This window comes from Tupaia chinensis, unplaced genomic scaffold (assembly GCF_000334495.1).
Source record: "Tupaia chinensis unplaced genomic scaffold, TupChi_1.0 Scaffold145685_1, whole genome shotgun sequence".
NCBI lineage: Eukaryota > Metazoa > Chordata > Mammalia > Scandentia > Tupaiidae > Tupaia > Tupaia belangeri.
In genome coordinates this window covers 4,662,427-4,673,145 of record NW_006205542.1, presented here as the reverse complement: position 1 = coordinate 4,673,145, position 10,719 = coordinate 4,662,427, and the positions used below count along the sequence as shown (strand labels likewise).

The 10,719-nt window shown below is 37.8% G+C and overlaps 1 protein-coding gene across 1 annotated transcript in view; it reads left to right on the top strand.

Moving 5' to 3' along the window:
• The window catches only part of COL12A1 (collagen type XII alpha 1 chain), a 136,094-nt gene extending 128,482 nt beyond the window's left edge, over positions 1-7,612 (top strand). The window contains exons 61-66 of the mRNA XM_027768180.1: positions 1,578-1,613; positions 1,721-1,787; positions 3,382-3,570; positions 4,733-4,801; positions 5,798-5,968; positions 6,948-7,612. Coding sequence (XP_027623981.1) covers positions 1,578-1,613; positions 1,721-1,787; positions 3,382-3,570; positions 4,733-4,801; positions 5,798-5,968; positions 6,948-6,958 — 543 coding nt within the window. The 3' untranslated portion in view covers positions 6,959-7,612. The remainder of the gene's footprint in view (positions 1-1,577; positions 1,614-1,720; positions 1,788-3,381; positions 3,571-4,732; positions 4,802-5,797; positions 5,969-6,947) is intronic.
• The last annotated feature ends 3,107 nt before the right edge of the window (positions 7,613-10,719 follow it).

Sequence of the window (10,719 nt, the reverse complement as noted above, 5' to 3'; positions counted from 1 at the left end):
GACTATGTGGGAGTCCAGTGACATAGCCATTACGCTAACTGTTGGTCCCTCCTCTAGCTTTTTAAAGTCCCCTGCATAGTGGATGTTTCCAGGAACTCTTTGTGGATGATTTTATTATTTAAACAACACATATTTGTTAAATGCATAATGTGTTAGTCAGTGTTCTAGGTTCAGGGGCTACCACAGTGACTAAGACAAAGTCCTTGTTTCACAGATTCTAGAGAGGGATATAGTCCAAAGCCATGTAAGTAAATAACCTAGTTTCCAGTGATGATAAGTGATAAGAAGAGACAAGAAACAGAGCAGTGGGTTGGAGAGTGATGGTGATGGTGGTTAGGTGACTGACTCTCAGAAAGAGTGCTCAGGGAACCCCTTTGAGGCAGTGACATTGGAATGAAGTGAGGGTACAAGCTGTTTTATCTGCAGGGATAGGTTTTCATGCAGAAGGAACAGCATAAATGAATCAGCTTTTGCCCTGAGTGAGGGATGAGTTTGGCATGTGAAAGAATATTCAGGAGGGCCTGGTAAATGGAGTGAAGGGGCGGAGGGGAGGGGATAAGGGGTGCGGTCAGATAGCTTGGCAGAGATGACCGCATAGACCATCTAGCCCATGGGAAGGAATTCTTATTTAATTCTCAGGGTGCCAAACAATCGACATGATTTAATTTTTCTTTTAAAAATAACATTCTGGCTCCTGTGTGGAGAATAGACCATAAAGGGGCAAAATAGGACATAGAGAGATCAGCTGGATGAGGGTACTGGAACAGTTCAGGTAATACTCTTGGTTTGGGCTATAGTGGTTTTCATGGAGATGGTAAGAAGAGATTTGGTTTAAGATATTACCTGAGCATCAGATTTGTGAATGGTTTGATGTTTCCTCTGTGATAGCTGCTGGCATACTGAAGTACATTACTGAAAAACAAAAACTTCATGTACTCTAGGGAAAGCTTGTTCCAAGTCTCTCATAGCCAGTGAGAAATCTATGACAGTGTAGGAACAAATATTCTATGGTATGTTTGGATGTGAGATCATTTAGACTGAGTAATAAGGGAGGCACTCAGTTTCTCTTCCATCCAATGCATAAAGAATCACTGGAAGAAGTTTTATATATATATTATACATATTTAGATAGGGAATTGACAAAAGCCCACTGGATCTTAGTAGAGCGGGAACAAGATTATGGACATTCCAGAATGATCATCTGAGCTAACCAGGCACGGTGATGTAAAGCAACATCAGATGGTGCAAAGGTGACCTTCACATCCGTTTCAGTTCCGAGCCTGCTTTGTGAATGACACCGCATGCATGGCACATCACTTTTCCAATTGTGACCATAAAATGCACATCTAAGTACTATTTTGGAAGCCCTGTCATCCTGAAAGAGAGAAAGAAAGAGAGAGATATTAAAAGTCTTTTTATAGAGGAGCAAAATATGGGTAACATGGATATAAATGTGATGTATAATTTTACCAGTTTGTTAGAAAACAGACCTTCCTGTCTTTCATCGTCCTGTCTATTCATGCATCCTTTTTAGAAGGTGTTTGTCAGTTCTCAGGTATGAAATTCCTATATTTCAGGGTCCATCTGGGTTAAAAGGAGAGAAAGGCGATAGGGTATGTATTTCTTAAAATTCTACTTATATTTATTTTGTGTGTTAAATGTTAAAATAGGAAAATATAGAAATACCATACTAATGATTCTCATTGATTTAATTAACAAGGGAGACATTGCTTCTCAGAATATGATGCGAGCGGTTGCAAGACAAGTGTGTGAACAACTGATAAGTGGTAAAATTTCTTCTTTTTTACCATATAGATAATTTTTAAGTTAATTGCAGGAAAATGCAGTTTCAGTCACATAATTTCTATTGAAACATTTCTTTCTTTTTTTTTTTTTTGGTGAGCTCTTGTTTGTACTTATTGTCAGTTTTATATCTGATTAGATAAAGCTAATATTTTAAAGGTTATCACTAAGGTAAAATAATAACTCAATGTAGAATAATAATGTATTATCTTTACATTTGGTCTGTTACAAAATCATTTCAAAAAAGACCTTTCAGTTTGCATATCAGTTTTTAGTTTTTGAGGTTCTATTTGTAAAAAAATTTAAATATTTTCTGATTGACATTTAATTTACATCTTCGTGGGGTGCAATATGGGTTTTTAAAGCATGTATGCAGTGTGTAATAATCAAATCAAGGATATTATATTCATCATTTTCAACAAAAAGCACCACATTATGATTTGTACTTGAAATATATGCTTTGCTAGTTTTTTTTTAATTTAGATATATACACATAAGATTAGAAATATCCCTTTTTTTTCACTCAGATGTGGTATGACATTCCACAATCCATTTATCTTATCTCCATTCATTCTCATGACTGTTACACACTTTTTTCCCTGAGCCCCTCCCACCTCTTCCCCCATGCAGTCTTTGGTATCTACAGTTGCCCATTCTGCTTCTGTGTGTTGAAATCCTTCAATTTCTGCCATAGGGTGCAGGCATTTAGTATATCATAAGTGAGGATGTAAATATTGGGATTTTTAATGATCTTCATCAAGGTCTATCTGGAAGCAGCAAACTTAAGTACTAAGACATTGGACACATTAAGTTATAAACTTTAAGTCAATCTGTAATCTTAAGGAAGGAGACCCATCAAGATGAATTTGATAATAGAGAGCTGATTTTGGTGAAGACCTTTTTCTTGCCTCCCTGTGTTTCACAGACTTATTCTTCCATAAGGAGTATTAAGTAATAAAGCTCAGTACCTGCAGTCTGTGACTGTGTGGGGCCATAAACCCAGGGCTCCCTCTTTCTTAAGACTTAGTGTTTCTCAGTGTGTTCTTAAGGAACACTTGCCTCAGAATTACCTATGTTGCTTGCTAGAAATGAGGGTTCTTGGACTGTACCCTAACCCTAGTAAATCATTGTCTTTGGAGATGAGGCCTAGAAAGCAATATTTTTCATTGTACTCCACAAGTAATTTCAGTTTACACTAAAGCCATATTATTGCCTTAGGTACACACAAAAATGGCAAAATTTCTTAATTTAAGAAATGTTCTCCTTTGAGAGACATTATCTGGCAAACTTAAAGGCATTATTTCAGAGCCACACTAAATTTTAACAACTCTTTTATATTTATAGTAATGTTTGTGGCTTATAGGTCTGAATTTTATAAAAGCAGTTATTTTTCAGGGATCATTTTGTACCAAATGAATGGAGTGTCTTATTTTTATTTTAAATATTTTCATGAGAATGTTTCATGGGGGTGGGGGAAGGACAGATACAGATGGATTGCACTTGATACTAAGAGAGAAACAATTTCACTTTCCTTCTCTCTCAGGTTTCTTACTAACAAGCATTTTTTTCTATTTATAGGTCAAATGAACAGATTCAATCAGATGCTGAATCAGATTCCAAATGATTACCACTCCAATCGCAATCAGCCAGGCCCACCAGGTCCCCCAGGACCTCCGGGCAGTGCAGGAGCCAGAGGAGAACCAGGACCTGGGGGACGACCGGGCTTCCCTGGCACACCTGGGATGCAGGGTCCCCCTGGTGAACGAGGTGGGCATTCTGGCTACTACATAGGGATCAAGAAGGAAATTTGCAAATGTAAGACTGGGTCAGTTTGAAAGAATTTGAAGACTGAACTTGGCAAACTACTCTGACTGGCCTTATTTGGACAGCCTAAGGAAGAGTATCTGTCTGTAAATGGGTCTCCTTCTTTAGGAAATCCACAGGCCGTAGAAAACCATGTCTTAGCATACAGGATGCTTTCGAGGCTGGCAGGTGGAGAGGTAGTTAGGGGCACTGGACTTGCACACACACGGCTGACTGCGGACCTGGTGGTTCAAGTTCCTGCCCTGGTGGCTTGCTTTTTCACTTTCCCTCTCTCTCACTCTCTCGTTCTGTCTCTCTCTGGTCAACTTAAGAAATAATTAAATAAAGTTAAAATTATTCTTTAAAAAAAGAAAATAGGATGGTTTGGGGAGGAGATCTTAGTAAAGATAATTCAGTTTTCTGATTTATTGTTGTTAATGGGAAAAGCTACATCTTGGCAAAGAAAATTAGGCACCAAAATCTCATTAATTGCCATGACTGTGACAGAAGTTGAGCAGCAGCTGAACGTACTTAAACAGCTATGGTTTTAGATCTCAGTTCTATTGGTTCCTTTATTCAGGGCCTGGTACTGGTCTGTTTGTTCATTTGATTTTAATTTCATGGTAGATAGCTGCCATTGAAGGACAAGAAGAAAAATAGTATTATCCTGATTCCAGATGTTCAGGACTCTAGGTCCTGAACTACTCCTTTGTCAAAGGAGTAGTTAATATTCTAGAGACAACCTTCTATATTCCTATAATTTTGATGGCTTGGATGCCATACTAATTGGGCTAATGAAGATAAAATACCTTCAAGATTTTTAAAATGAGCTGTAACTATTCAAGATTTCTGTTTTTAATTACTGTTTAAAAACATATTAGACAAGATTGTTTCCTTCAAATAATTTCCCCCCTGACTTGTAGCCAGATTTGTTTCTTGGCCATGAATCTGGAATTACACAAATGTCTAGAAAGAATTTGGCTTAAAGAGTGAACTTCTGTGAAAGATTAGGTTCTGCTTTCACTAAGGAAATGAATTACTTGAATCGAATGTTATCAGTTAAGATGAAGACTACATGTTTACAGATAATTTTTCTGCTTTGATTTTTCTTTCTGTTGCTTTTTAGGTTTGCCAGGAGAGAAAGGTGAAAGGGGGATTGGATCTCCAGGACCTCGAGGGCTTCCTGGCCCCCCAGGTAGGTTTAGAAGTACATCAAATAGGTAAAGGGTGGAAATACTGAGTGAGCACATAGTTCCCAAGAGTCACAACTTCATCCTGTCTGCTTTCAGATTCATACCATCATGAGTGTTTTAGCAAGAAGTTCAACTTGCCTAACCTCATTTTTATGTTCCCTTCACTGAAAAATTCAATGTTCTATTAGGCATTTACTATAGTTTAATATATGAGGGTATGAGTTTTAGTGACACAGAGGGTTTATTTTCTTTTTTTAGGCAATTCCCATTGGTTTTGCTTGGCTTCATAGCATTGAAGAATGGTTATATTTCTTGTTTCCCCTAATAGTCTTCAAAATGGAACTATTACACTAATATATTCTCACTATGTAGCCTCACACATTGCAAAACTTCATTTGCAGCTTATTTCTTGATATTTTAGAAATAAATAATAGCTATTCAGTTGTTTTATGCTTTTCATTTACTACTTGTTAATGAATTTTTTATTTTTTATTATACTGTCTATGAAACCCTTGTAGCCCAGGGCAGTCCTATAGCTAACTATTTATATTTATATTAACGATAACTGTCAATTGAGTTAGAAATAACATTGCTTCACATAGTGCTACAAAGCAGAGACTCTTGTGTTTTCATGGCAGTCCAATTTGGCTGCCTATGAGAGTTGTTTCATTCAGGTGCTTTAACCTCTGGGAGAATGTGAGCAATGAGAACTCATTGATATCTTTAGTTCGGCTTAATTCTTGCTAAATCCATTTTCCTGGAATGAGATTAAAATAATGGATTCCTAGCATGAACTCTTGATTTGTCAATGGTAAAAAAGTGTCACCACATTTTGGTTCTTTTGAGAAATGTATTAAGGAAATACACATGTATTTTTAACCTTACATGAAGGCATAGTCTTGAGGCAGTGAGGTATGCACCTCACTAAAATATCGTTGACAGGCTCAGGAAGTGTATTTAACGTAAGGGGAAATGTATTTGTTTCAACTCCACACTAGGTCCACAAGGAGAATCCAGAACGGGTCCACCAGGGTCCACAGGTTCAAGAGGTCCCCCTGGCCCCCCTGGCCGTCCTGGAAACTCGGGTATCCGAGGACCCCCAGGTCCTCCCGGATACTGCGACTCATCCCAGTGTGCCAGCATCCCATACAACGGACAGGGCTATCCAGGTACGTTGTTATCATTGCAGGAAACCAGACCCACCCAGAGACGCTAACTAGGACCGAAGGAAGGTGGACTAGTGGCGTTCTTGAAGATATCAACTCTTTCAGTTGAGTTTTGATTATGTGATAGTATTTTCTCCCAAAGCATAAAACATTATTTCATTATTAGCATATAAGTAATTATTTTCTCTTCCTCCTATATTTCTGCATTTACCCAATCATATTATAAATGTCTTCTTTTCTTTTGTGAGTTCAAAGAATGCTACCAGTTCATTTTTTTTTTTTAACCTAAAAGTTGGGAGCAGGGATTTATTAAATACAATTGTAGAATGCCAAGAGTATATTTGAAGATTTGTTTTGAAAATTAATTTGTTGGTAAATAACCTGATAACATGGTACTGACAACAGAAAATAATTCACTATTGCACACTGTCCATGGGATTAGTACTTATAAAATCTGGTACTTAATTTTTCAAAGGAAATGCTACTGTTTGACAGTTATGGAGAGCAGAGTCTTTTATACTTGATTTGGGGGGTGTGAAGACCAGGGAGAAATGCCAGCCTGGAAATAAGAGAGTCATGCTGTGGTCAACAGTGACCTTTCATTAGTGCACTCTGAAGCATCTTGCAAGTTTTAAAAAATGTTACTGCTGTTTGATATGATTTGCTACTAGCAAATAGTGCATGAGTAGTTGAATATCTAAATATCTATATATCTATATATTTATGTGCATAATTTCTTATGACCAAAAGAAATAACAAATATTAATGTCTACTTATGCAACCACTCGAAAAATTATAGCTTCATTCTTTATAAAATAAATTCAAATTACCTCTGCCATACGGCATGTGTGAAAAACTAGAAATATATGGATATATATATATATGTATATACTTTAACCATTACATACTTAGATGGATGTGTATTTATATTTTTTGCATAGTAATTCAACTTTTAAAAACTATCATCTTTGACCTGTTTCAGGTTCCGGCTAACAAATTTTCTAAGTCGCCAGTGCTGCTTTCAGTTTGAATACATGAAAATCCTGTTTCTGAGATGTTTGCGCACGTGCTTATTAGAAAATGAGTCTGTATGGATCTCTCACCACAGATATGGTTAACGAACTGGGTCGACATCATAAAGGAGGGTGGAGACTCTTTATACTAACTCGAATGAGGCAAATGCAGTGGTGTCAGTTTATAAGCCTAATGCATTTCAGTAATAACGTAGAAAAAGATTTTTTAAAGAAAAGGTTCAAACACAGCCATGTGGAGCCTCAGTTGTGAAAGAGATGCGTAATAAAACTACTAACCAGCCGAGACGATGCCATTTTAAGACAAACATTAACCTGGTTCAAGAGACATGTCTTATGTAAATAATAAACTAATTGTGGCTTGTAAATGATGTGTACGTGATCCTGTCCACTAAAATCTCTTAACAGTTCTACAGTCCGCTTCTGCCTCAAAGCCTGCCGCTTGCTCTGTGCCGGAATAACACCGAATGGAATTGCTTCATTTCTCGCTTGTTAGCAATGTGTCTGATTCAGGGCGTATGTCTTTATATTATTATTATTATTTTGTACATATATCCTCGTTTGGGTTTTGTCACTGCAATTTTCAAACCAAAGTTTCCCATCACTTTTTCTTCCCGTTTTGCTGTAGTCACTGGTGTTTGTCACCCACCAGCTGTAACTCAGTCTGCGTGAGAGACAACCACAGAAAATGTTATGTACTGTATACTACCTGGAGATAGTTGCCTTTCACCTCTAGAGTTCAGTTTCTAGGAGCCAATAAAACTTATCCTCACCTCCTCATCTTTCCAAATTGCTCTTTGCATTGAGGAGTTGGGGGTTTGGGGAAATCCTACCTAGGTACTGCGTTTACAGTTTTTTGGCCCAGTCTCTGATCTTCCCAGGTATTTGTGCAATGATTGTATCTACTGCTGGACCTTTGAAGGGCTTTCTTTCTTTTCTTTTCTTTCTTTCTTTTTTTTTTTTGTAAAGTGCCATTTTCTTATTTGAACGTCACCAAATTCTCTGTGCAAGTGGAAGTAATCAGAGCATTGTAACTTATCTATTTATGGTGGTGAGGTTAAGACTGGAGTGCCATCACCGCAGGTGATGATTTAGCTTTTGCTGTGTGCATGCCTTCCAAATCATGCCATAACTGTAATGTTGAATCGGACAGAGCCATACGTGCCCGAGGGCGGGGCCTACCTGCCTGAGCGCGAGCCCTTCATTGTACCGGTGGAGCCTGAGCGGACAGCGGAGTATGAGGATTACGGCGCCGACGCGCCTGCTTTTTTTTTTCCCATGGACGCCGGCGGCGTGCCCTGCCCCGTGGCCCTGGGCAGCGACCCTGAGACTGCACGGCGCGAGGCTGGGTGGGAGGTGTTGGAATTCTCATTGACAGGTCAGGTCAGGTAGAGCAGTGTACGTCTTTTCTGCGAAGTTTCTCCCGGCGTTGCTTCATCCAAGACTACCCTTTCTGACTGTAGAGAACTGTTTCCACAGGGAGTCTAACTCACAGCATGCAGTCTGTAGACATCTTTTTGCCTTTGCTCTTAAAATGCTTGCAAAATACTTTGTTCACAAAAGCTGCAAGGAGAGACCATGCCATGTGCCTTTAGTTAGCACAGTGGGCAGCCTCAGTGAAACTCTTAGGTTAAGCAGTAAGTCCTGGAACCCAGAGCTACTGTATATTTCGAGAGGGCAGTTTATCTTTTCCAATACTTATTTGCAGTTCAGTTACACCATGATTCAAGCAATTCCCCTCCTAAAACCGAAGAGGAGGGAAACATCAACTACATGCAATTATTTATCTTCTTGTATCTCTGTTATACATTAGGGCATAGGATGCTCTTATACATCTCCTTTAACAACCACGAACCTTAAGCCATGTAGCTGAAGTTATTGTATCAACTGGATACAGTTCCATATTGCCTTAAACCTCCTTGTTTTAGACACACTAACATTTATGCCAAATTGCAGATAATTCTGCAGAGATGGAATTGCATGTTTGTGTTGTATATTTAGTATGAACTTTTTTTCAGAACATAATGTTTCCTAGTTATCAAAAGCAGTTGGAAAATGTTTGCAAGACTATGAATATAGAATTGCTGCTTTTATATTTTAACTGCAGATTGTGAATTTCACTGCCTTATATTATTTATTTCTGAAACAAAAGAGGCATTTTTCAATAAAACTACTGAAAATCTGACATGGTATGTTTTTTTTCTTTGAAGGGCCTTTCGGGCTGCTTAGGCGGTTGTTACAACAAACAAGCTCATATCCTTGGATACGGTTACAAATCTTGCTAATTCTATTAAATTATGCTAAATAACTTTAGATTTTTAACGATATGATGAAGTCATTGAAAGAGAGTGGTGAGAGCCTTACAAAGCCCAGCAGATTCTAAATGCTTTATTAGGAATGCAGAAGATGTGTGTGTTGATGGAAAAATAACTAAGTATCCTAGGAGACCCCAAACAACCAAATAATCTCTAACAACCCACATAATTTTGTATGCATTTAATCACTTTCATATACCATACTTACAGTAAGGAAAAGTCCGTAATGGAAAAATAAGCCATACTTTCCTTTTCTCCTTACACGTGTAACAAAACCATCATAAAATATCAAGAAAAAACAATGTAAAAGTTGGTTTGAAAGAAGAGTCCATATTACCTGAAGAGAGAGGGGTCCCGATAGAATTTCTGACAGAGCAAAGCATCTGAATTAAATACTTCCTGGAGACCAAGCACGAAAGGAATAAACACATGAATGCATTATGTTTAGGGATCTTAAAGCAGATTGCTTAACTCATGGCATTCACCTATAATTCCCAAAAGGCAAATGTTAAAAAATTACTATTATTTTAAATTGACACATAATAATTGTATACATTTATAGGGTGTAGTGTAATTTTTTTGATGCTTGAATGTAATGTATAAATGAACAAATCTTAGTAATTAGCATATCTTTTATCACAACTGTTTACTATTACTCTGCATTGAGAACATTCAAAAACCTCTTTTCTAGCTATTTTGAAATATACAATTTTTTTTTTGAGAGGTTTTTGCTATAGGGCGCGTGTGCTCGCCAGACAGACAGAGAGAGACAAGAGAGACAGAAAGCGAGAAATCACCCCCCAGGGGGATGGCCACGCTACAATCCCTTCTTCTCCATTCTCCTCTTGGGATCTTGGGCACGCACACACACGTGTCCGGCCTGAGTTTAAGCCACCAGGTCCGGGACTCGAACCACGGGCGACTACGTGGGAGTCCAGCGACATAGCCATTAAGCTAACTGCTGGTCCTGAAATATACAATATTCTTAACTGTAGTCCTCCTAATATGCTATAGAACAGTAGAGTGTATCCTTCCTAAGTGTAATTTTGTATTCGTTACTCAACATCTCCCTTAGCTTTCTGCTCCCTACCCTTCCTAGCTTCTAGTAACTACTGGTCTCCCTATGTCTATGAGGTCAATGATATTTTAGCTTCCACATATGAATGAAAGTATGTAATATTTCTCTTTATGGACCTGGCTTATTTCACTTAATTATGTCCTCTATGCTCATTCATGTTAGCTTAACAGACAGGGCTTTATTGTTTGTAGTCAGTAAATAGTATTCTGTTGTATAAACATTTCACTCTTGAATGATATCAGTATTAGAGAGTGCCAACCTATGAGGTGTTGAAAATTCACATATAGCTTTTTTAAAAAAATTAATTACTTAATTAATTTTATTTGTTAT